Source organism: Coloeus monedula, assembly GCF_965178545.1.
Source record: "Coloeus monedula genome assembly, chromosome: 5".
NCBI lineage: Eukaryota > Metazoa > Chordata > Aves > Passeriformes > Corvidae > Coloeus > Coloeus monedula.
In genome coordinates, this window is record NC_138785.1 from 6,291,368 (window position 1) to 6,317,959 (window position 26,592).

The following is a 26,592-nucleotide window of genomic DNA, read 5'->3' on the forward strand; positions in this document are numbered from 1 at the left end:
TCTCATCATTCTCAAATCTAAACCAGCTGAAGAAAAGCCTAGAAATCATATTTTAATCAATGACTCTTTACACATATCCAGAATGTTTCAGCTATAAGAAGAACTTTTTTTAGAAGTCCCTAAAAACTAGTATATAATGGATAAAGGTTTTGGGGTGGGGGGGCGGGGGGGTGTGGAAAGGTCTATAAGAAAAGAAGCCAAGGCATTAAAAATAGAAATAGTGATAAGGTTATTTCTTTATCTAACCTCAGATTGATATTGTGAAAGCCAGTGGTTTATATGTACAGCAATAAACTCAAATTAAGAGATTGGAACTGATCGTAAAAACTTTGATCAGCACCAGGTGGTGCTATTTTGCTTCTTTAAAATCTTGTAACTTAGTAAAATATTTACATTTTTAAAGAATAACCTCTGATGAAAGCTAAATGAGTGAGAAGAGTATCTATTTTCTCATGCCGTAGGTCAGTTGTGATTGCTTTTGGTGTTATGCATTTATATATTTAAGAAGCAAAGGATTCCCAGCACACCTGATAGGAAAAGTTTAGAAGCCTTTAGCCTTCAAAATAATCCTACTTCTCTCACGATTAAACCAGCTTTATAAATTGTTTCATTCATAAAAATTCTACATATGTATCTCTCAGATTCTCACACAAAAATAGAAAATTCATATTAATCCAAAAGTGCTGTTTTGTGAGGTGGCACATATAAAGTACGTGTATTTGTAAATTTTTTAATTACAGACAGGCAGTTCCAAAGCAATGCACCAAAGTCCTCCAGAAGCTCAGACAAGTCCAGAAGCTGGGGCTAAGAGGGAGAGAGAGCCTTGAAATCAATCCTAGAAAATAAATCTAGGGTCAAAGTTCAACGATTTTTTTTATTATTATTTAGCATGTTTGCCACTTATACTTTGCCCAGATGTTTGTATAAAACACAAGTTACGCCTTTTTATGGTTCTGATCTATTTCTCACAAGACCACATGACCACAAACTGTATTTATAGACAAGTTTACAAGAACTTTATCAGCTTCAGAGTAACAAAATCTACTTCTGTTTTATCAGTCTTTGCAATATATCAGACATGTAATAATTTTTAGGGTGGCTTTTTCAGTTAGGTTTAGGTTTCTCATTGGTACAAAAACTGTCTTAGAGGAAGTAATAAGAATCCAGCAAGTCCTTTTAAAGGCCATGAAGTAGCCACGTGTTGCCAACCTATCCCCCCTGTTCTGCAAAACAAAGAGTCTTTGGAGAACTGAAAGATTGATCTGAAATGAGTGACATCATCCTATGCTGCTCTTCAGCTTATCACTTACTCCTTGGATTAATGGCTTCCTCACAGACTATAAATTCGTATTTCCAGGGTTCCTGTACTGCTGACTTCACCAGTTTGCCAAAAGCATTGCCTTTGTGGCTGCTTTTGAAGAGACCCCAGAGCCGTAGGAGATTTGTTTGACAATAAACGGGGCTTTCTCTCTTGCTGCTGGAAGGCTGGACTGAAGGCAGACCCTGGAATGCACAGAATGCTTAGTGCCCCTGCACTCTGAGAAGAGGAGATCACTAAACTCAGCGTAGCAGAGCTGTTCCTTCTGCTCCCTGCAGCGCAGTGCTGGTGTAACACAAGGAAGGTACCAGGACAGCTTGGGGAACCCAGCTGCCTCCATACAGACACAAAAGAAGGAGCTATTCTTTAAGTGGTGCAATAACACCAAAATCTCTGCATGCTTGGGTTTTTTCATATGCAATTAGCCTCAATTAGAATAAAAACAAATCCAGAGGTGGATATCCATATTTGATTGTGTCAGAAGTGAAAACTAGAGTTTTCACTTTCCTCTGGCCCTTAGAATCTTGACAGCTGTTTGTAGACAAGAGACAGAGCCTGGGAACAGCTCCTTGGAAAAATACCCACCCATCCCACTCCTCAGTCTTTTAAACATGACAACAGACAGGCAGCAGCAGCCTGAGGATTCATCTTCTGGTGAGGGACAACCTACCCTGTTGTCCAAGAACAACAATACCCACTCCACAGAAGTGCCATCACTATCCACTGTTAATCAGTAGAAGATCAAGTCATACCAGAAATAAGCCACTACCGATCTGAGGAATGTTGACACTGAATGGCAGAACAGGAAAGTAACCTTGTACCCTAACAACCATTTGCCATGGCCCTTGATTTGGGAACTGAAAACAGTAAGGTACAGTGTCCCTTACTCACAGGTATGATCAAATAGAAAAAACAATAAGGATGTTTTTCCTTCAGTTGAAGGAATGAAGTCTCTCCCAAAACATTCCAACTCTCCCCATGTGCCGATACCTCATGACTCGTGACATAAATGACACGTCATACATATGAAATAATAAGCTGATTTCCACCTTGTGCAGTCCATAAATGCTGGTTAATCTTTGATCCCTGGGCTAAAACCCACCAGACAAGTCAAGGAGATCAAAAGTATTCAAATACAGCAAAAGTAGCTTTACTACCCCTTTTAGTCTTTCCTGAAAGGGGATTATGACTCAACAATTTCTGACCTTGTCAGCATAGGAAATAGCTGCATAATCTATTAGAGCCTAGCATCTGCTGGAGAAAAAAACACAGTATAATTTCAGAAAGAGGAGTATGTCATAAACACAGCATCATAGTATTTTGCTTTTTTTTTTTCCTTTTACATCAGCAAGACCAGAATTGTTCTGTAACAAAGCAGACGGGTTTTCATAAGGCAGTTCAGCTGGCAGCAAAAGTGCCACAAACAGAAGGGGAACCCAGGCATGCTATAGTTATTTCGTAGGCAGGGTGTCTCCTAAAATTCTCTGTTGTTGTCATTTCTGTGTGTTTCAACTGGTTGGATTTCCTCCTTCCCCAATCCCTAGTGGTTTCGTTTTCTCGGCATTGCAGAATTTTATAATCTTTCTCCAACTGTACATATTTCATTGGATTCAGGACAATGTTCTGTAGTACCATGCTCTCATTCATGTACAAATACACGAGCTGACAAACTTCAAATGGAATAGTGACCTTCCTTTTTTCGTGGCCTAAAACCTTGCAGAAAATACAATGAAATTGCACTTTGTATTTTAGTGAAACTTCATTCTACAAAACTCAATAAAGTAATTCCTGTAAATGTCAAAGGCTGGGGTATCTGCAGAAGTTGTTACAGGATTAATGTTAGCTCAGACCCCTGTCTCTTAACTTTAGAAACTTATATGCAACTAAGGTAATGTAAATATATTCAGGAAAAAATACAGGTCTCTGAAAGTATACACTGTATCACTTTTGACTTTCTGCTCCTCTTTCATTTTCCAGTTGCATCACCCATAAGTATCGAGTCTAGGCACACTAAATATGGTAGAAGTTGTAACTCATAATTAGGAAAACATTCTATTTGATTTTAAAATCAGTAATTTGGCCTGCTTATCAGCAGTGTGGTGCTTCAGGAGCTGCCATTTCATAAGCTACACAAAATCTAAGACACCTTCTCTCATTTTGGCACAGTTCGAGGGTCTCTATACTTATATTTACATGTTCCAGTTTTGCTGAGTTGGAAGCAATTCTAATAAAGAACTTCACAATCAATTTTAAACCCATGTAAAAGTAAAATACTATTAGCAGATGATATTACCATTAAATTCAGTATTAGGTCAGTAGTTTAAGAAGCACACAAAAAATGGTCTCCCAGTGAGAAGGAACCCAGGGAAAAAGAAAAGCTCACAAGGATCTTGGAAAGGCCTTCTGGACACACAGGGTGATTTTGATGGTAATGTTTGGGGGTTTTGCTGTTTTCTACCATCAAATTCCAGGCCCAGATGTGGGGTTTGTGTTGTCCTAAGTGAATTGGGAAAACACACCCCTGTTGTGTACAAATTAAACATCTCTGCTCCCTCAGGGCATAAAAATGGTACAAAGGATGAAAAAAAATACAGTAAAGTCTCTGCAGCCTTTTGCTCTGCTGCTGTTGCATAATGTTATTCTGAAAACCACACTGTACTGGACCAATGGGAACCTAGCAGGCCAGATAAGCTGCCCAAGTTCCAGATCTACATGACATTCTAGCCTAAAATGTACAGCCTCAGTATGCATATGTAGGGACTCTTGCCTCTGATTTGCTTGAGGAAAACACAGTGCTCTGCTTCCTAATCATGCTGCTGTCATATGATCAGCTGCCAAAAGCTGATTACATCAAAGAGGAAGTACACATATATTTTGATTGATCAGTGCTACCTTAAGCATCCTCAGCAATCTTTGCCTCTTTTAAATTTTAATTCAGCTTGTAGACAAGAGTGAACAAATTGCTTAAAATGACCTGTCTTGTCTCTCCCCCACATTTTCAGGGCTCGTTTACCATAGCAGACACACTGGGAAGAAAAGAAGCTATAGCTGTGAACAGGAGGAAAAATTCTTACCTTGTCATCTGATCTGTATCTCCAGGAACCTTTCTACATGAAATATTGTAAGCTTCAGATCACACACTGCTCACTGATGCAGTCACCTAGAAATACAGATGGTGCCTGAGTGTTTTTCTAAGGCAATGGTGACATAACCACCATGAATTTTCCATCAGCTTCCTGAAATCAAGATGTGGGTATTGCAAAAAGCTCTTTGCTCAGTGCCCACTGTGGAAGCATTATGCTGATTTTGATACTGTACATATCAAACTCCTCCAGTCACTGCTACTTAGACACAAAATTCTGGTGTACCTTCAGCTTCCCTGGCACCCTGGTGTCAAAAATCATGACAAAGGTTTTATGGTCATAATTGTTACTCACGCTGCTGTTGCTCACCTCAATGGATGATGGTGGTTCCTCATCTTTTACAGGAGTAGGATTCAGAGGGGATTGTCCTTCTCTTAAAATTTCATTATGGTATCAAAGAAAAAAAGAAACAAAATTTTAAGAAAAGGAAAAATGTTAAGACACCTAAATATTCGAGTTACACTACTTGGTGAGAATCCTAGCCACAGACTCACGGTAATTCTGCACTCACCCTCTCCAAACTGCCACCATCTACTCAAGCCAAAATCTTCAAAAAAGCTGAAACTTTTGCTCCATGTAGTGGCCACCATCCCACGGAGTTGGGTGCTAAAATATTCAGTGGTTTCCAGTTTGCTATCCATTGTGTATCATGCCAGTGGTCCTCCTGTTATGGTCTTTCTGGGAGACTACTGCATTGCTGTGCTGCTATAATTACCTCAGGCACAATGTCTGAGGGAAACTAAAGCTGGTGCTTTTAATAACAGATTTCAAGACTTTATTAGCTGTTGATCTTATGTCACCCTTCGGAGAGAACCTGAAGGAGAGGATCACGTCTTGAAAAATTCTCATCATTAGAGAAAACCAATCTCATAAAAGGGAGCAGAGAAAATAAATTATGGCAGTTTATGGGTAAGAAATAAAAACGGTGAAGATATGGGTCACATCCCTTTTATACATCCATATTGCTCTTCATTCAATATACTGCATCAGAATTTTGCAGATAGGAACCCAGTAAGGAGTCCTGTGATCATCTGGAGCGCCCTGTAACTATTGTTTTGTGAAAGAGGGAACCAAACTGGATTGGATTTTGTGGGATTGGCAATTATTCATATTATTACTTAAGGAAAGAGGATCAACTGGGCAATGCATTATCTTGGCCAGCAGGAAAATGCATGGGGGAAAACTATTGTCTCACATAGCGGGAGCTCTGGGGGAAAGAAAAAAATAAATAAAATCTGCGGCTGCAGATAGGACTTTGCTGCATTTATCCGAAACTTGGGTCTTCACGGTTTGCAAGTCCCTGAGAGAAACACCACCGTGTAAGAGCGCAATCCCCGCAAGCCCAGCCGCGCTCTCCCGGCTGCGCAGGGCGCGCTTCCCCCGCGCCCCGCGGCGCGGCGCCGCTGGGCCCAGGAGCGGGCGGGCGGGCGAGCGGGCGGGCAACGCGGCGGGGACGGGCGGGCTGAGGGGCTGAGGGGCTCCCACCTGCCCGCGGCCGCCCGCAGTCCCGCTGCCGCGGGCCGGGCGATGCGGGGGTCGCGGCCGCCCGGCCGCCCGCGATGTTCGGGGCGGGCAGGTACAGCATCCCGCGGCCCGTCACCAGGAACCTGGAGGACCTGGACTCGGTGCAGAGCGTCCTGCTGCACAGGTCAGTGGCGGGGACGGGGAGCGGCTGCTGCGGCGGGGGGCGGCTGCCTGAGATCGCTTCCCGACATCGGGAGGCTCCGGCCGCCCTGGGAGACGCGGGGCAGGACCCGCGGAGCGGAGGGACAGCGGAGGCAGCGGCTCCCCGGCGAGCTCCCCTTTCGCCGTGGCGGCAGGAAGGGCGAGGGGCCGCGTCCTGCCGCCCGGGCAGGGGCCGGCGGGAGCCGGGGTGCCCCGGTGTGCATGGCAGGGGAAGGGAAGGGGCGGCTGCCGGCGGGTTTCCTCCCCTCCTTCCTGGAGAAGGGGAGGACGTGCAGGTGAGGGAAGCTACGGCGCTACGCCTGGGACTCCTACATGTGCAGAGAAACGTGCTGATACACTTTGGTACGAATTGATGCTGTTGCATCCATGCCATAAGTGTTTTGAACCCTTCTTGAAGGGGAGGGAAAAATGTATTCTAACTCGCACAGATACAAGAGGGATGGGAAAAAATTCTTCAGTGGATGCACAGGAGGCACATTGTACGAGAAGCAGCTGCTTTTCCTCCTGCATTCACCATCCCTAACGTGCGATTTTCCACAGTATCCCCCCACAAAGACATCTCGACAATAAAGTCTTGCCCAATAGGCCCGTGCAGGACTTTGAAAGTCACCCTTAATGGCTTTTTCCATATGCTAGCTGAGAGCCGCAGAAACTTTACAAAGAAAAACGCATCCCATTCAGCAGAATCCAAGAGAAGCTCATCTCCAGTTCTGTTAAGTGTCCGCTTCCTGTTTCTCAGCCACGCTGGTTTATTTCCAGCTGCACAGAAAAAGCACACGGGCACTTCCAGTGCCAGCTCCAAGCAGCTCTTGCTATGGAAACTAACAAGTGATTAACTCCAGCTCAAGGCGTCAGACGGAACAGCCGTGTGAAATCCATTCCTGTGAGCACTGGGGAGGAAAACACAGAGCACAGCAAGGAGGGCACGCTGGGATCAGCCTGCTCCGGCATGGCACTCTGAGGCTGCTTTATGCACAGTAAATGTGCTCACATGCAGACAGACCCTCTGAAACCCTGCCCATGGACTTTCAGTGACTTAACAGAAAATTTCAGAGCCGGATTAAAACATGCTGCCCCATGGTCTTGCTTATATTAATATATTCTAAGTGGAATAAGGCGACTCATGCTTGAAACATTTGCATGTTGCCTGACTGCAAATAATAGTTTTCTTTCATGCCTGACATGCCTGCTATGTATAGCAGGTGATCCTAAAAAAATAGTATTTAAAAGATTTAAGGTGAAGTAAAAGCAGTAGAAAATAAAATTGAAAATTACAGCTGCTTTTCATTCTAGAGAGAACTCTTAACAGTGTTGTTCAAAAGGATGAGATGGGTTGTACTGCTCTTCCCAGATTCTTCACGGCTGTCTTCCTGTTGGTTTTGTGTTCTTCTAAAATACCTTCTGTGATCAGAGTTGATACAGAAAGCGTAAGAAGTCAGAAAGAACAGTCTATTTTATTTATTGAGGACTGGAGAGTTTGCTCACAAAATTTCTGTTCCTTTGGTCCCAGAGGTAGCCTTCATCCTCCGTGGATGTCTATACGTAAATATCCCAATTAAACTGACAGCCCAGTGTCACTCTTCAAGTCACGGTGCTTTGGCTGTGGATAGTCTCTACACAGTCCTGTCAGAGAAGTTGTGAACAGAAGGTTCTGTAACCACAGTCTTAAACGGTTTTATGGAAACCTTGTAATCAAAAAATCTTAACTATTAAGGAATCCTTGTGAAATATGTATTTTGTCCTTTAAGAAAGACTTTACACGGCAGGGGCAAGTTGTGTTGTTGTCATTATTCCTTAAAAAAGAGGGAATTATTTCTGACATATTTTGCTCATGCTGTGCACTGGAGGAATTTTAAAAAATAGGAATCAATAGATGAAATATAATGTCACTCATATTTTTTGTTACGTTTTTCTTTCAGTAAAACAGGTGTTAACAAGAAACAGAACTGATAAACAAAGACGAAACTATTTTCCTCTTAGTTTTATCTGCTTATAACATATCATGTTTTATCTGCAGTGTATCATTTATGTCTGTCCAGTTGTTGGTAGAGCCTTCCTGGAAATATTAACTGATCTGAAAACAAGCAGAAAGGAAAAAATGAAACAATAACAAGTCACTTAGGGCCTTCTTGCCTCTTTATTACTAATGAAGAGCTGTAATTTGAAGTATGGAACCAGTGTGTCCTATACCCTGTCTTCTTTTAACTCCAGTCGACTTCTGAATGGATCAAGGCAGACTGTTATTTTTAAAGCACAGCAGCTTTTGAAACAGGTTAAGCCAAAAAAAGGTAACAAGAAACTCTTGTTCAGGAAATAAATTTCCACACGTGGATTTAGTTCTTTGCAGGAACAGCTAATCAGAACAACCTTCAGGCTTTAATTATCCACTCCTAAGTGCTCATTAACCGGTTGTCCAGTGAGGGTGAGCAGTGCTATTGATACCAGTGATGCCCCCTGGCAGAGTTTTCCCATCTGCATGTTAAAAACAGCAATTTAGCATAGAAAGCTCATGGATTCCCTAGTGAGGAGCATCAGCCCCAGCTACTTGGACTAAGTGTAAAGTGTCTGCCAGAAGACAAATTATTTCAAGTCTCTTCCTAATATTTATGCCCAAGAAATGAGAGGCTTTCCTCTCAAGAGGGATTGTGTGGGAAAATCTGTGTCTTCACTAAAATAAAATCCTGCTGTGTGAGATACATGCTGCAATCTTTAATTGTTCTCACAGCAGCAAAAACTCCACATTCGTTTCAGCAAAGCATTTAGGTGGCTCCCAGCTACTCCCCTCTGAGGACCAAAACCTTCCATCATCCTTCCATTCACGATATGTTACTCCTATAAAATAGCAAGTGGTGTAAGACCACTGCCTCCTTGAGAGAGAGTCTGTATTTCTCACTCAGTGAACAAACAACTGGAACCAATTAACCAACTCTTGAACTCAGTGAAATTTAACTAACACAACACCATCTGGCATTGACTATCACTTCTCTACAGAAACACTTCACTGTGGTGCTCGGTGTATTAAAAGTGCTTGCAAATGTAAGCATAATTAGGAAGGGCAGGACAGTGTATCTCACCTACTTCTAAATGAAACCAGAGTAGAACAAACTTTTTCTCTTTAGATAGGAAATGGTTCTATCTCCCCCTCTGGATAGGTTTGTATTCTGTGCAACAGTAATACATCTGTAAAATCAGGTCTTGTACAGGGACTTCAGAATGGCCACAGTTTTTAACATAGGTATTTTTACTCCAGTTGAAGCCTTAATCACATGGATGTGAGTCCAAAACATTTCTGTCTGTTAATTCACTTTAAATCACTCTTACTAATAAACGCTTCCCTAAAGCAGTTTCAAGTACAGGAATTTCATACCAGGATTCTGTCACCCCTACATAGCGTTCCAGCACTATAAAACCTCACTGCTGAAGCTATGCAAATATCCCACTGAGCAGAGATTAAATCCAGCACATTAAACATGTTCCAACAATTACTCTCCATCCCTTTCCCCACTCACCATGTGTGTCCTGATGGGTTTACTGACACAGCTACACAGCAAGTTGTCTGCAGGGCTGCCATAGGTCTTGTTTTTCATGGATACGAATAATTTAAATCCTGAAAACCGAGTAGGGGTTTGGGGTTTTTTTGTCTCTCTCTTGACTGAGCGTGATTTTACACGTGTAGACTGCATAGGCTATTTTAAGGTACTTCTTCGGGTCTGTCACATCCTTGCTTCTCCTGAACCACACCGCTCTTCTGACAAACCTACAGAGAAGCTACTTTAATTTCTCACAGCTCATTAAATTTACACAATAGCACATAAAATAAAGCACAGAGGCATCCCATTGCTTACCAGTTGACCCGAGAATCACTTTTTCCCTCGTCTTTCCCCTTCCGGATCAGTGTTTGCTTACATTGCTCTGAGCCTCACCGCAGGACACTCGAGTTCCACTAACGGTGTCTTTTATGGGACCGGTACTGGGACCTTGCAATCAGACAACTCAGTAAAGTCTGGTTCTGCATTGTGCGTCCCTATTAAGCCACAGAAGGCCGTTCGAGGGACGGGCTAGGCTGGGCACAGGGAAATGCCCATTGCAGAGCGCGCTCTGCCCTCAGCGCGGCGGGACCGCGGCGCAGCCGCTCACGGCCGGGCCCTCGCGCTTCCCGCCGTCTCCATGGCGCGCGGGGCCCCGGCCAATGGGAGGGCTCGGCGCGCGTCACGTGCGCCGCCGGGCGCGCGGCTGTCATGGCGTCCGCGGGGCCCGGCGGGAGCGGCGCTGCTGACGGGATGGAGCCGGGCAGCGGAGAAGGCGCTGAGCCCGCGGGCACCGGCAGCGAGAGCGGCTCCTGCGGCTCCTGCGGCTCCTGCGGCTCCTCGCTGTCTGCGAGCTCCGAGTAAGGGCGGGGCCGCGGTGTCTCGCGGTGGCCGGGGGCTTCCCCGGCGTGGCGCCGCCCTGCGCAGCGGAGGCCGCCGGGGGGCGGTGGGAGCCCCTCGGCGCTGTGGGTGCCGCGGTGCGGGGCTGGCTGTAGGAGCAGAGGACGGTGTGAGCTTTCTGACAGAGTCTCTCTGCAGAGCCCCCACGGTAACGCGGCGTGGGTTCAGTTGCGGGCAGTCCTTGCACTGGGTCCTCTATCCCAGCGGGACACGACCTGGGAAGCAGAGGGGAAGGAGGGACCTGGCACATGCTTTAGCAAGAAAGGTGTAGTCTTTCTCTTTTAGTGTCCTGTCTTTTGGGAAATACTGCGTCAGGAGATAATTCTGTAATACTGATACGTAATTTTAAAGTTATAAATGCAATCTCCAGGGTTTTAACATATGTACATGTTATTTTAATTGGGGTGAAATTAAAACTTACTAAACTTTAAAAATTTACTTGGTTCCGCGCATTAAAACAGCTCTGCTTGACACTTAAAATGTGTGTTTCAGGGTCTAATCAATGACATTTCATTCGGCACGTTCTTTTCATCATGCTGTGTAGTGGAGGACAAAAAAATATTCAAATGGGAGAATTTAGAAGTGTGTTCAAGTGTACTTTAGTTTGTAGTAGCCCTGTAACTCTGGCTCAGGGACAAAGCTGTTGTATGTACATCTACCTTACTTTATTCCTATATTTATGAGCCAGAAGACAACGGTAGCATTTCAGCCTGAAGCCATGTGTTTTTGTATTTTGTGTGTTTGGGATTTTTCCTTTCCCAAGTCTTTCATCTAAAATGCCTTTTTAGTGGCATCCTTTATATACATTCAGGGAATAAAGCTGTCTTCCACATTTTCCAGCACATAACACATGTCTTAATACTCGTAATAATGTGTGTAATACTTTTAATAATTTATCTGCATAACAATTTATCCAGCAGAACTTGGATCCTTTCTTTCTAATATATCTTTCTTCCATAAATGGAAAATTTCAATCGGCCCAGTTTTTCAGACATTTGTTCCAAAGTGGAAATACCTGTGTGGGATCAGTGAAACTACTCTTAAGAGAAGTGCAGGCCTTCAAGTTTTTTAGCTCCCTTTACTGAAACTTCCAGTCCTAGAGGCAAGTTGAGGTTATTGTGTAAGCACTTGTTTCAACACAGGGGAAAAGAGAGAAAAATTAGATTTTTCTTTCTTCTTTTCTTTTTTTCTTTCCTTTCTTGGTTTAAATCTATTGTGACACTACAGCATTAGGGGGAAAAAAGCCTCTCATCCTAGGTGCAGACTTCTTGTTTCAGGCTTTGCTTTTCCAGATATCTGTATGGATCTTTATTGGGAAAGTGAGAATTTCTTTACACTATAGTTCCTTCTTGACTTCTCTCTGGCATTGTTCTGTTTGGGTAACCAGAGTAAACACATGCCCACACCATTTTTTTTCCCCTTGGTCCATATTGTTCTAATAAAAACAGACAACAAAGCTGGAGAACATGAGTGTATAAACTGACATCCAGGCTGAAATTTTGACATCTACCCCAGGGAAGAAGCAGCGTTTCCAAAAATCACAGTCTCTTTTAAAGAGGGAATAAAAATGCTATCATACATCACGGGAGTTTCTGCTAATTCAAATGTTATTTCTTTGTAAATTTCTTGTGTTTCCTTTTTTGTTTGGGTTTTTTTAGGGGCGGGGGGAGAGTACTGGTGTTGGTTGGCTTGGGGGGTTGTGGGGGTGGGGTTGTTTGATTTTTTGGTTTTGCCTGATTTTGCTCACTTATGCCTTAAAAAATAAACCAAGGAAAAACTCTTGTCACGTTATTTCTTGCCTACCACCTTCTGAGAGATGTTGGATCAGATAATGTGTGGCCTTGACAGCCTTTAGGTTTTGTTAGCATTCTGATACTTTCTTGAGTAAGAACTCAAGATTCTGAGTAAGACTTGGCAGAAATCGCACACTTGGGTTTATCCCTGACCATCAGGTATAGCCAGATTATCACAAGTGGTGGTTCTTCTTTTAAACTATCTGTTTGGGCAAAAAAGCTAATAAATGCAGAGGAGGTAGGTGATGCTTCTTCCTGTCTGCAACATCCATAGACTTCTTTCAGTAGCTGGGCCTGCAGAAAGAGAGTAATGCCAGTGTTCTCTGTATTGTTAGTCCAGCCAGATCCTCTCATTGAGCCTTGAAGGTGCTCTGGTGCAGTGTCTTTTTATAATGTTCTCTGTTCAGCTAAACTTTGAAGCTTTATCATTTATCTGTGTTTTCAATGTAATGCTCTATTTGATTTATTTAGTGCTAGCTTTAAACAAAATCAGCGCTCTTTATTCAGTAAAATTACTTCTAGTGTAGAAAATGTATGAATGCGTGTTAACTTTAAACAATTATAGTAATTATGATTTAAATCTCCGTTCTCATTTTTCCTTTTATGATTTTTATGAAACAGGAAGACCTTTGTCATCTAGTCAGGAAGAATTACTTGGTCTTGTCTGTTCCTGAAAATCTTCCATACAGAACATCCCAGATAATTAAACCTCTGAGTACCCTTCTTACTTTGGCCATTATTGGTCCTCATCCATCTCGAGTAACATTCTAAACTTCACCTTGAGGTTCACTTGGTCTGTTGCCTCTCAGCAGGCATTTTTTGGTTGGTTTTTTTTTTCAGCCAAAAGAGTATGATTCCTTCAGTCTCCTTCCCTTTAAAATGTGTTTATAGGCTACTTAGTATTTGTCTCTTTGCTCTGGCTATGTTCCAGTTATTACATCTTTCTTAAAACTTATTACCCAAAACTGGACATAGCTGACACATCAGCGTTGCCAAATTAGGACAAAGAATTTTTTGCACTGTGCTGATGATGCTTCTGTTAACACATCCTGGAGCTGCTTTGCCTTTGCTTTGCAGCAGTGTCTTGCTCTTGCCTTTGGGTGATCCACTCCAGCTGCCAGATGTGTTTCTGTAGCAGTGGTGCCTCTTTACATTTTTAGTGTGTATTTCTGCCTGGAAGCTGGCATGTGCTATGTGGAACTTGGCGTTTAAAAACTGTTACCTAGATTTCATCTTAGATTATTTGGGGTTTTTTTTAATGTTAAATTTAAGTGATTTTTTAGATGTTAATCTTCTCTTTCCAAAGGGCTGGTAGTACAATCTGTCTTCCCATAGCGTTACAGAATATCCTGAGTTAGAAGGGGCCCACAAGGATAAACAAGTCCATTTCCAGGCTCTGCACAGGACCACCTCAAAAATCGTGCTGTGGTTATATTACAAATGCATAAGGGAAAAAGTAATGGGAGAGAACAAATAGGATGTATTTTTTCTCTTAAGGGAAAGTCCCATTGTGCACATGAATGTAATTACTAATTAAAAGTTTCATGTGAAAGAAATGTTGTTTGTTTTCTGAAAAGAGACTACTGCTTTTTGCAGTGGATGTTTTCCTCTAAGGCATTTGAAGAAGCTGTTTTAACATACGACAGGGATGTTTTTCCTTGCCATATCCATCATTTATCTAAAACAAGTTCTAACCATCATGGCAGACTTAGAGCAGCTGAGCTTTCAATGTTCAGGAGGCAACTATATTTTTCCTTTTTTTTTTATTTAACCTTTGCACTTTGTCCCCTCCCTACTTAAAATAATCAGATGTCACTTGCACAGTGATCTCCCTTATCAGAGCTCACTGATCATTCTTCTTTATTTTCCAGTGACCTTGAGCCTGAATGGTTGGATAGTGTGCAGAAAAATGGGGAATTATTTTATTTAGAACTAAGTGAAAGCGAAGAAGAAATTCTGCTTCAGAACAGCTGTCCAGAAATGCCAGCAGTGAATCATGTCAGGTTTCGTGAAAATGAAGCTGAAATTATTCAAGAGGGATCACGAAAGGAAAGAAAGTATGAACTGAAGAAATGGACCAAAATGCTAAAAAAGAAGAGTCTTTTGCCAAAGCGTTCTGGTAAGAAAGGCAGTGGAAGCTGCAATGTGCACCCCACTGGTCCTACTTCCATATTGAAACACCAGTCTGCTCAGAAAGTGGGTGTCACTGTTCAGCAAAAGTACAAAGATGTGTCTGTTTATGTAAATCCCAGAAAACTCTACAGTGCTGGGGAAGAAGAGCAGCAGAGGCTGCTGGAGGCCTTAGTAGGGATTGTCCATCAGTCTTCATGGAGCAGCAGAAGAGTGGAAAAACAAGGCAGGAGGGATAAAGCCACCAGAGGAGTCAGTGAAGAGAAGCTTGTGGTACATGGCTTGGTGCCAGGTAGTTCTGCAATGAAAACAGGTCAAATCCTGATTGGTAAGTAACTGAAGGAATAGTTAACTTCTACACTCTTCCTTTAGCATGAAGATTTGTGGGTTTTTTGCTGTTAGAGGCAGCTGACTTGAATATTCCTGAGACATAAGCAATTACATCAGTTCTCGAGGGATTATTTTAAATCAGTGTCATTGCATCTGATGTTTTGTTACCTAGTCAGTTTTACTGCATTATTGGTTTTAAGAATATGTGGCGTAATCTAGAAGGTGTTAATACAGTAAGGAGATGACCATTCCTTAGTGTTCAGAGATTGAGCAGCTTGGAGCAAGAAATACCCCTCCCCCCACCACCACCTTTAATTTAGGATTTTAACTGAGGATTTGCTCAGTAGATAAGTGGGACTGGAGAAAACATACAGTCTGCCAGATACCCTATTTAGATTTTGTTCTTTTCCACAGCATCCCCCTGAGATAAAAAGCTTTACTGTATATATGCTTTAAACTGATTTAGTGCCATAAAAATGAGGAAAAAAAATACCGAGTAAGATACGTTCATATGTTATAAACTTTCTGCACAGCCTTGTTTGGTTATTTTTCTGTTCAGCAAGCCTAACAGCAGCTTCCTCAGTAGTTTAGATTTTGGGAGGCTCCAAATCCATCGCAGGGCTGCAGTTTGGGGAGGCAGTGAGCCCGTACAGCCTTTGTGTTGGTTTGGCTGCTTGGACACTTCCATGAGCTGATGAAACAACCTGGCAGGAAACTAACCCAGAAGAGAAATTGGCAGTCTGGTATTTTGCTGGTGTAGTAAGTTAAACTTGGGACACAGAAGGTCTGACAAGCACCCAAATGTGAATAATGGAGGGGAATGAACTGCCGTGAGGGGCAATGAGGGAGCAGAAATACTCCCACTCCCAACATGGAGGCCACCAAAAACTTGGCACTCACAGACATCAGCCTCAGAGACAGTAAATGTGAGACAACCAGGCCACATCTGTAAAGGGTGAAAGATTACATAATTATCCTTGAAGCTGGTTGCTCACAGAATGGGAGAGCAAAGATGTGATGTTGGTTAGGAGATCATTAAAAATCTTAATGCTATAGTAGCACAAATCCCACAAAGTCAGCATGAGTGCTTTTGAAATTCCAGTATTGTGTATGTAACAAGGCACATCGTGCTTTGACTGGCTGGTTGTTCCAGCACGTGTTTTTGGTAGAGATGCTAAAGAATACTCCAGAGGGAAAATTGGATAACTTTCAAATTTTACCAGCAAGAACTGATTAGTCAAGAAGTGGGGGATGTCGGCTGAGAGGGAGGAGAGAGCAAGTTTCAACTTGATCTGCTTAATGCTATTTAATCTCATTAGTGTACAAGTGGGTGTTTGTAACCTGTAAGTTAATTTTGGGACACAGATTTGTATATAAGAGTTTTGTGAGAGCAGGTGTGAAGTCAGAACAGCGTAGGCAAGTACCAGATCCAGGAGATCAAGCTGACCTAACCAGAGATAGAATTTCATCTGCTGCACTTAATGCTTCCCAGAGCTAGTGAGGACAAAAACTGGGGGGGTTTTTTGTTTGTTTCAAAGAGAAGAGCATTTAGCTTAATCTAAGAAGAGTCTTGCACTTTAATATGTCCTAGGCTATCATCAACCCTTGCCTTGTTTTTTTGCACATTGAAACTGAAATAGTTTTAAGCATACTGGGGTTATTCAACTCTTAAATGGGAAAATGAGCTGCATTCAGTGCCAACAGTGGAAAATACATAATTTTCATGTAAAAATACTTTCAAATTATATATCTATAGTGAAGCTGAGTACTGTGGAATTTTTATGTGGTGTCTAGAAATAGGGATGCTTTGCATAAATTAGATGTTCAGATTTCAGTGTTGTCTGCATAAAGAATATACAGGAAAAAATTCCTGTTCTTGTCAAAAATCTGTCTGGTTTACTGGTTCTGTACAGCACATCACAGAATGGCATAGCTATGTTGTACACCCAAAGCCTGATTTAGAAGCAAATAGACAGCTCCTCAGATCTTCCGAGGAGCTGAAGTTGGAAACAAAGTTCAAGAGTAATAACAGTAGAACTTTGCCTTTCCGTCCTTCTTGATAAAAGTAGGGTTTTGGAGTCCTGTTGAGAATTGTGGAAACAGCCAGTAAAGGACATTTTTGTGGTCAGTCTAAAACTGAAGAATTAGCACAAAAGTGAGCAGCTTCTTAAGCCATCACAAATGAGGAATACCTGATCGGCACAGCACAATGCCTGCTGGCTGGTCTGGTTATAACTTTGTTCATCTTCATTGACCTGTATGTGCATAAGCATTAACCTGTTTTTGTTTGGCTTTATAATATTTCAGTGGCCAGACCAACTTGGTAGTAGTCCTTTGTGAGGCAAATCCAAACTATATTTTCCTTTAAAAAGACATGCTTTAAAATGACATCTGGTTGTCTTCCTGGTAAGCAGTTTGCAGCACTCATTTTGACTCACAAAGCGATTTATGCTTCAACATTTTTAGTAGAAATAACTTCTTTTCCCATCCTTAATAATCGCTTTCCTCAGGTGGCTTTTCTTATTTGTTTTGAAGTGTGTATCCCTTATAGCTTTGAACACTTAAAACATCTGTTTATTATTTGTGCAATACACTTTAATTTTTTGTTTTTAAGATTGCATATGGAAGTCGTAAGTCTTGTTGCTGTACTTTATTAACCAAGTGGAATGCAGGCGCTGACCATATGAAAGTAAATACAGCAGTTTTGCAAGCTAAAAAACCCTGCTGCTTTGTAACTCTAGAAAGATGGCACTCTATCCATGTGTTGCTTATCAGTTCATCTATCTTTTCTTTTTATATTTAGCAGGTCAGCATCCATCTTAAATTTTCAAAACAGAAAAGCCCTCATTGATTTTTAAACTCATTGCCACTTTCATTTTGGTTAAGATGAAATACAGTTGCTTCTATCTCGTGCTTTTTAAGTGTCTTTTGTATTTTCGGCAAAATATTTTCCTTGCTTAAGTTAATTTGCAGCATTGTACAAAGCTTGGTCTGCAGTGGAAAACTTTGAGCATATCTTCAAAGAGGAAAAGCTTCTCAAAATACTCACGTTTAAATCCAGACAAATAAGGGTTGTGATAGGTAATGCCATTATAATTTGATTCCCACCCCACTTCAAATTGAAACCTGTTGGATTCATGGCAGGGAAGAGTTCTTGTAAATGCTGATGAGCATCATCTTTACCATAGTAAAAATAAAAAATTAATTCCAATGACACTGTAAATAGAGCAAAGCTTTTTTCACTAGCAGAGAGTACTGTTGTTATCCTCTTCAAAAGTATCTTATAGCTCTCATCACCAAATAGCTCAGCATGAATCTTCTCACTTTATCAGTATGTACAATTGTCAAAAAATTGTGAAATCTCTTGACTGACAAGAATTAATTGTGGATGAAGGTAAAGATGGGTTATAATAATCCAGTTTTGAACATGTATGCACAAGCTACAGGCTGCTGGTGCAAGTTTCCCTTGAAAGGTCCATATCCTTAGAGTCCTATCAGAAATAAAAGCCCTTGAAAGGACCAAAATCCTGTGAGAGTTTGAGATTTTTATGTGGAATTATGTAGATGGTGTATTTGTTGGAAAGACTCTCCCAAGTAGAGATGTTGGGCTCACAAGATGGAAACAGAGCTTGTGTAAGCTTTGCTGTGTGCTCACTGGGATGTTTGGGATGTTGCTTTTGTTCTCTTAATCTCCTCTTGCAGCACAGCAGCATTGGTTTGGATGAAAGCAGCCTGGTAACGTATAAAACAAGTAATTGATTTTTCTTCAGTAGGAATGCGTTCCATAGTTTGCCTTTTTTGGAAAGACGTATGGGAACTTTTATAAGTGCTCCCACCAAGTCATTACCAAGAATGGAGGAAACTAAATATCAGGACTCCATGACAAAAGTGTGTTTTGTCTCCATCCTCTCCCATGTGAACAACTTGATTCTCATGATTTCAGAAAAGAAAAGTTCACTTCCCTTCACAGTATGGAAGTGGTGTTCCCTTGCCAGTCAGTGTCCCTGGGCTTAATGCAATGGAGATCTGCTTTTAGAAATGGTGCATGCAGGTTTATCTCTAGGGGAGGGATGGTTAACAGCAGTCATAGTCTTGTGCCTCAAGTGGCGAAGAGATAGGCAATTCTGAAATAAACGTTCTAGGGATGGCAGCAATGCTAAAGACTTTCCTAAACTTTGTCCTTAAAGAGGCAGGAATAATTCCATCAGCTGTGTGCAGACTGGGTGTTTGAGATCAGCACACACTGGTCTTAGCTGCTGCTGACTGGATGGGAGAAGTCTCTTCTGATGAGAAGATTGATAGAACAAATAAAATAGGAAAAAATTCCTGCCTCGCCTCTTTCTGTTTCATCACTCAAATACAATTCAGTCCTGCTTAACATTGTGCAGAGAACATGTATAGATGTCTTGCAGTTTCTTTGTGAACTGAGAATCTTTCCACAGTAAGTAATAGAATTCAAGAGCTTGATCATTCATTTTAATGGGATCAGAGTAAAGCTTACTTCATTCCTTAAAGAGAATCCTAGACTCGTAGTACAGTTTGGATTGGAAGAAATGTTTAAGATCATCTAGTTCTAACCCCACACTAGATCCATCCAACCTGGCCTTGAACACTTCCAGGGATGGGCAGCCACAGCTTCTCTGGGCAACCTGTGCCAGGGCCTCACCACCATCAGAGTGGAGAATTTGTTCCTTAATACATAATCTAAACTACTTTCTTTCAGAAGGACATGTATTTTTTCTAAAGATAAATTTGTTGGCTTAAGGAATTATATCCTGGAGCTGCCTGAAGAAAATTCATTTCCTCTATTGTAGTGGCTCGCTGCGTCTCTAAAAGTGGAACTGAGTGATACTTTGTTCTGATGTTTCTCCCTTTATCTGTAATTCAGTGATGTTTTAGTCTGGGATGGTTTGACTTATTCTGCAGACAATCGAGTTAGATCAACTTAAACAATTGCAAAGGCTATTTACACTTTGATTTCATTTAACCTGAATTGTTTAAGCATTAGGTAAGTGAAATTAGATTAAACTTCATACAACTGCATTGATTTCTTGACACAATTCATGTGTGTAGACGTAAATCAGTCTGTCTTTCTGTAAGTCTTTTACTCTGCTAAAGTGCAAGAAACAATTCTCAAATAAATGTAGATGTCAAGCTCTTACAAAGTAAGACTTGCATGTACAAACTCTTTCACAGCAGTTAATTATTACACTGAGTAAATCTTGTGGTCATGTCCTGCTTTAAAAATACTCAGGGTTTGTAATTCTACATATCTTATTCTTTGCCCAGTGATGTCATTTATTCTCTTACTCTATTCTTTGACTGCTGTTGTGTGTGGCAAAAAGAAAAGAAGGAAAAAATGCAAGCACCCATCCTCACTGCCTCTACCCCCAATTCTGAAAAATCCATCCTAATCAGTAGAGATTTTCTCTGTTGTGGATCAAGTTGCTCTCTTTGATAGTGATACAGCATTTTCTGGCAGAAGGCAGGCAGCCTTACAGGACTGCTTGGCCTGTGTGCTCTGGAATGCTGTTCCATGTATGGTCTATGATTACATTTTTACCAGTTGGATGGAATAAATATTTACTGCTGCAATGAAAGTTTTACATGTGTAAATTAGGGACTGAATAAATAAAACACTTGGAGTATGTAACATGTAAATACTGATGGCTCTTCTCCTTTCAAAGTGCCTTTGTCTATTCCACCCTGGGAGATGTGGTTCCAAAACATTCCCTCAAGTGCTAAGGTGTGGATGTCTGCACAAAGTGTGTGCAGCTCCTCTGACTGGCTTTACAACAGAATTCCTAAGGATCCAGTCAAACAAACAGAACACAAACAACTTTTGTTTAAATAGATGAGTTTAAGATGAGTACAAGAGCAATTTATGCTTTCTCTTGTAGTTGTGGATAATGATCTTTAATACAGTGTTCTTAACAAAGAACATAGTAATCCTGTTTATAATTCTTGTTATATTAGAGTAGCCTGAGTGCTCTGCTTTTCATTACTAATTTTCATGTCCTGGGGCTCTGGCATGGGCTTACTGAGTTCCTCTTAAATGCTGTCTAACTTTCAGCTTTTCTGTCTTTGAATTACTGTTGTGTTGAAGATTTGACAGGCTAAAACTTAACTGTGCAAGAAACACAGAGGTTAGGGAGAGAGCCATTTCTTGAAAGAGAAAAAAATTAAATATTTTTATGTGTAGAATAAAATGTAACCTTTTCTTGGTTTTGCATTCAGGAGGAGTAGGAATTAATTTTCCTTCAGTGTAAAAGAAGAGCGAGCAGTTGGTTATTGCCTGACGTATTAAAGAGGAATATTGCTTGCATTTTGGGGGTACTCAGTATTTCCTTTCTGATGGTTAATTAAGAAGAATGTTCTTTCTCTTGTTGGCCTTGATGGTATGTTGCACTGATTTTGAGCAATCTACCTTGTGCCTGGGAAGAATTCCAGTTGCAGTTGAAGGTATTTAACAACAAGGTAGAACATAGGAATAATGGTAACTGTCAGTTTCTTCTAAACTTGAACGTTCCGTGACCTTTGATAGATTCTCAGGGAATGGAGAGACCTTAGAGACTCAGGCTGTGCTTTTCCATAGTCTGCATGTCATTATCACTGTGTCAGTTGGAACTGAGCAAGTCTTCTCCTGGAAAATTGAAATACCTACTGAACCTCACAGTGGGTCAGCGCTTTATTTCTGCAGTTGATCACATCTTTGTTGCCAAGTCGAGGCTTAAAATACAACTATGCTAAACATGCACATTTGCTGCAACTCCATATCCTTTTTCTAATCCCTTTCCACTGCCTGAGTGATGAAGGCCATGTTAATAATCTTGGAGAGGATGTAGAGGTACTTTTTAGGGGAGTCTTTGTGCAGCTCGAGAAATTGAAGCTTGGTTTTCAATTTGCTCTTTCAGAGGAGCTCTTGGTGTTTTTAGTTGATGCATAAGAAGGACCTTGGAATCGAGTCCCTTTCAGTGTTCAGTAAGAAGCTAATTTCTTTATTTCCCTTCCTACAGACAGAAGATACAAGCTAGAAACTAATCAAGCTTTTCACCTGACAAAAAGCAGAGACAACTGAAAATGACATCAAAGAAAAATCAAGTAGAAAATAAGGCCTGTTTTGTTACTCTGAAGTTGAATATTTGCCTCTGAAAAGGAACCAATGAATCAAGTCCTGGCGCCACTGGCAGTCGCTTCTTACAGTTCTTGTCATAAATTTATGTTGCCTCATCTTAGGTATTTTGCTCTAGGTACCCTTATTGGAAAGTTTTTTAGAAATTCTCTGGTTAGGGTCTGCAGAACCTTCTGATTTCCACTCTGCTTTCTCACCTAGGCTTTGCTTACCTTGTCTTTAACCAAGAGGTTCTTCATTTCCCACGGTTGCTACAGTATCACTTCTGTGTATATGATCTCATTTGGTTTCTTGAGCACAGGTGAATAGGACTGTAAGGAGTACTCTGGATGGGATCACTCACCTACATTTCAAGGAAAGAACAAAAATGGTCAAAAAACCTTTTATTTTTACTTTCCAATTTCTATTCCTTTTGACAGGTCTATGTAGTTTTATCTCTTGATGCTATTTTATGTTTTATAGCTTCACAAGTTGGTTTTCTTTTCCACAGGTCTCATATCCCTTTTGCACACTCCATGCTTAAACATGCATCTTTTTGAGGGGAATGAGGCATAGGTTACCAATTAATTAGCACTGGGATACTTCTTGAGAATATTTTCCTTCACTTCATATAGAAATCCCAGTCTGATTTTTCTAGTTTAAACTGGAATGTGGATTTCAAGTTTGTAAGCTCTAATTTGGTCCTGTTTGCTTTTTTAAGTGGTGCCTTTAATTTTTCAAACCCTTTCCACTTGTAGTTAATGACTTTTTCTTTGGGACCGTAAGGGGTATTTTTTCCCCATTTCCAGTGATGGTACAGGTGTCAGATGTACAGAGCACAAGATGCCATTGGGCAGGAAAAACTGGCAGATAAAAATATGGAGAGGAGGAGCCACAGCAGGGGCAAGGAATGGAAAAGAAAGGATTGAGTTGTGAAATCTGTTGTGTTTTCTAGTCAAGTAACAAGAGTGATAGAAGCCTGGATGGAGGGGAGAGGCTTAGAGAGTTATTGTACAGCAGAGCCACCAAGATGATCAGAGGGATGGAGCACGTCTCTCATGAGGAAAGGCTGAGAGAATTGGGGTTTTTCAGCCTGGAGAAGAGAAGCTTTGTGGTGACCTAACTGTGGCCTTGGAGTGCCTGAAGGGAGCTTACAGGAAAGATGGGGAGACACTTTTTACAAGGACATATATTGACATGATAAGGGGGAAAGTCTTTAAACTGACAGTAGATTTAGAGTGGATATGAGAAAGAAATTCTTGACTGTGAGGATGGTGGGACACTGGAAAGGATTGCCCAGAGAAGCTGTGGATGCCCCATCCTTGGAAGTGCTCAAGGCCAGGTTGGATGGGATTTGGAGCAATTTGGTCTAGTGGAAGGTGTCTCTGCCCATGGCAGGGGGTGGAACTAGATGATCTTCAGGGTTCCTTCCAACCCAAACCATTCTGTATTTCCATGATTTTTGTCAAATGATATGAGTGTGGCCGTAAGGCCTTAAGAGCACTGAGGTAACAGACTAAATGTGGTAAATGTTGCATGTAGCAAATATCTGTTTAAATGTAACAAATAGACATTTATGACAGCTTGAGAGGCATACTAATTTTTAAAACTAAGACTCTTTTTCTCTCTGTATTGTGGTGCAATAGCAACTGCCTTTCTCGTTCCTTGTCTGTTCCACCTCCAGGAGATGTTCTTGTTGCCATAAATGATGTCGATGTGAATTCTGAAAACATCGAGAGGGTTTTGTCTTGCATTCCAGGTCCTATGCAGGTACAGTAGTTGAACATTTATTCCAAAAATCCTCTGTGAAAGTGAGTACTGCTTCTAGCCTTTTTTTCCTGAGGAAACAAAATTTAGGTGGCCTTTTTCTTAAAACTTCCTCTGTTACCTTTTGAATGCCTTGCTTGACTTCAGTCAGAGTAGAAATTTCAGAGTTTAATTCTGGTAAGTTACATGAAAATAGGTAGGTGCTGATATCTAGCTTAAAAACAAACACGTCAGCAAAACAGTAATGGATTTTGTTCTGCCAATTACTGCATTTAAAATGGTAATAATTGCTCTGAAAATACTTAAATAGAATAATTATGTCTTCATTATTATCAACAAGACTCACAAACCACAAGAGAGTAAAAAGAAGCCTGAATTAACAAGTAGTGTTATTAAAAATATTTAAGAGCATTTAAATGGTGAAATGGGTACTGCTTTAATATTTAAATAGAATAATTAATTATTGGGGTTCTAAGAGATGTTAGATTGAAGACTTCTAAGATCTTTCAAAACTCAACAGTGATGAAATTGATAGAAGTCAGTAATAAAAACTGATAACCAAAAGAAACAATTCCAGAAAACCTGACCTGATGAATAATACTTCTTTCCCCAAAACCTACTGCAAATATCTTTTGTTCTAGCTGAATAGTAATTTTGTAGCTGTAATGAGGAATTAAATAAGTAATGAAGAATTAGATAGCTATTTCAGAACTAAACCAGGAGAGTGCTACTTACCTAGGATGTTAGTAGCATAAAATTTAATATTTTGAGTTACGCTGCTTAAATCCACTTCCTCATGGACAGGAAGACAAGGTAAAAGTTGAAACTTAGAGGTATGAGCAGGAGCAGGTTAAAAATTAAAGTGTCTCTTGGTAGTTTTTCTTCAGGTAGAATATAGAAGGTGATGATAATAACTGAACCCTTTTACAGTCCAGAGATTTTAAAAAGTGGAAATTTACTGTTTTCTTTAACACAAAAGTTCTGTTTGCAACTTACATAGTGCAAGTTCCTGTGGAAATATATCTGCAGCTGCAGTGAGATTGAGTACTGGGATGTCAGTTCAGGAAGCTTTCCAAGATATTTGACAGTCTGAAGTTTGCCTGAGCTACTGGAGTTGTGGTCAGGTACTGGCAGAGCTCCATGGGAGAAAAACCTTCTCTTGTCCATCTTTGACCAAATACGGAGTTGCTGTAACTCTTATTAAACACAGAATGATTAAAAAAGCAGAGATGATCCAGTTTGTGTAATTGTATCCTTGCTAGATTAGAGGTATTGCTTGTTGCTAAAAGGCAGTGCAGCCCTTTAGAGAGCAGTTCCTTGTGATGCTGTGTTAATGCTTGCACTGTCAGTAAATCTGTCAAGCGGGCAGCGATTACTTGAAATGTGTAACAGTTTGTCATGGTGGCTTTCCAAATCCTTTTATAAAAGTGCAATTATTCCTTTTCTACTGTGCAGTTTGAGTCAAGCTAGACGAGTGATGTCTGGAATAGACCAGTGGAGATTTAAATACAGAGTTCTGGGGTTTTTTGCAATGCAGTACACTGCAATCATGCTGCTGAGGGAATAGAGGGTTGTTGTGTCTGACATTTTGTAGTACAAGCAAAATTGTTACTGTGTTCTCATTCATCTTACCTTGCAAAATACCAAAAAAGATGCCATGTAAAAAGCCTTTTTACTTACATATGAGTCATTTCCATAAGTGAAGTCCCTACTCTTCTTGGGTTCATGTTAAAAAGTTGCTGAAATTAATTTCAAAAACTTAACTACCTAAATTTTCTCAGTTGCACCATGTGACATAACATCTCATTACTGTATTTCCAGAATTTTGTTTTTCTTACCTCAGTTTGCAATACAAATCCAATGCTACATTAGTCCTTTTGTTTACATTTCTGTAATCAAAATAGTTGCTGTTTCCTAGAACCACAAGACAGACTAGGAAGGGCAAGATACGCTAAAAGAATATGCTCTTCTTTGCTCTGATACTCAGAAGTTGCAGAACTATTTTACACAAAACTTTCTAAAAATATTCAGCCTGAGGCAGACATTTAGAATCAGAAAGTTCAGCCTGAAATTTTGAGTTACAGTTGTGCAGACCATAAGCACATGGCAAACAGATACTGAAAACAGGAAGCAACAGGCAGTCTTTAAAGGCAGGCAATGCCCCCAGCTCTGTCTGCAATAAAATCTATATTCCAAGCCATGCAGCTTTCTTGCAGATGAAATCATGCCTTTCTGGGGCAGACCAGTGGTCTAACAGCTACATTTTCTCTTTTGACACTGAGAAATGTGTAAGAGTATCAAGAAACAAATAAAATACAGAGTGACCGTCCAATCATTACTTTCCAGCTTCCAGCAGTTAATAGTAAAGGACTTGTAAAATCAGTTAAGGGTTTCTATGTTCTCCTTTGTTTCTTAAAATTCTTTTGACGTCCACAGCATCCTGGAGCAGTAGTTTATGTAATTGATTTGTATTATGTTAATTATCATTGGTTTTCAAATTGCCATCTAATTAAGTGCATGTCATACCCCCATGTTCCTGTGTTATGAGAAAAAGTTAACTGTCCATGTCTTATCCTTCCATGGCTGTGGAGAGCTCTGTCATGTTCCACTTATGTTTCCTAAGCAGAAAATGATGATCCGTGTCCCTCAGGGTTTGCTGTTCCTGCCACCTTCTTGCCATTTGATTCAATTCTTTTGGAGAACTGTTCTAAGTATTGAGAATGCGTGCATGATATGTAGAGTGGAATACTAATGCTTTTCCCATTCTTCTTGTCATTTTCTTTGGTGTTTTCTGTTGTGCATTGAACTGTTTTTCTTCAGGAGAAATGAAATCAGAGCTGTGGAAGGTTTCGCAGTCAGTACTTATAAAAGGGGACTTCAGTAGTCA

The 26,592-nt window shown here is 40.9% G+C and overlaps 1 protein-coding gene across 2 annotated transcripts in view; it reads left to right on the forward strand.

The window, feature by feature from the left end:
* Positions 1 to 6,020: 6,020 nt before the first annotated feature.
* The window catches only part of INTU (inturned planar cell polarity protein), a gene marked incomplete at its 5' end in the record, with an annotated part of 39,211 nt that continues 18,639 nt past the window's right edge, over positions 6,021 to 26,592 (forward strand). The window contains 3 exons of one of the 2 annotated variants that reach the window (XM_082282626.1): positions 6,021 to 6,109; positions 14,239 to 14,825; positions 23,623 to 23,708. In XM_082282626.1, coding sequence (XP_082138752.1) covers positions 6,021 to 6,109; positions 14,239 to 14,825; positions 23,623 to 23,708 — 762 coding nt within the window. Of the gene's footprint in view, positions 6,110 to 10,385; positions 10,535 to 14,238; positions 14,826 to 23,622; positions 23,709 to 26,592 lie in introns of those variants that run through there. The other variant, XM_082282625.1, reaches the window with a different exon arrangement.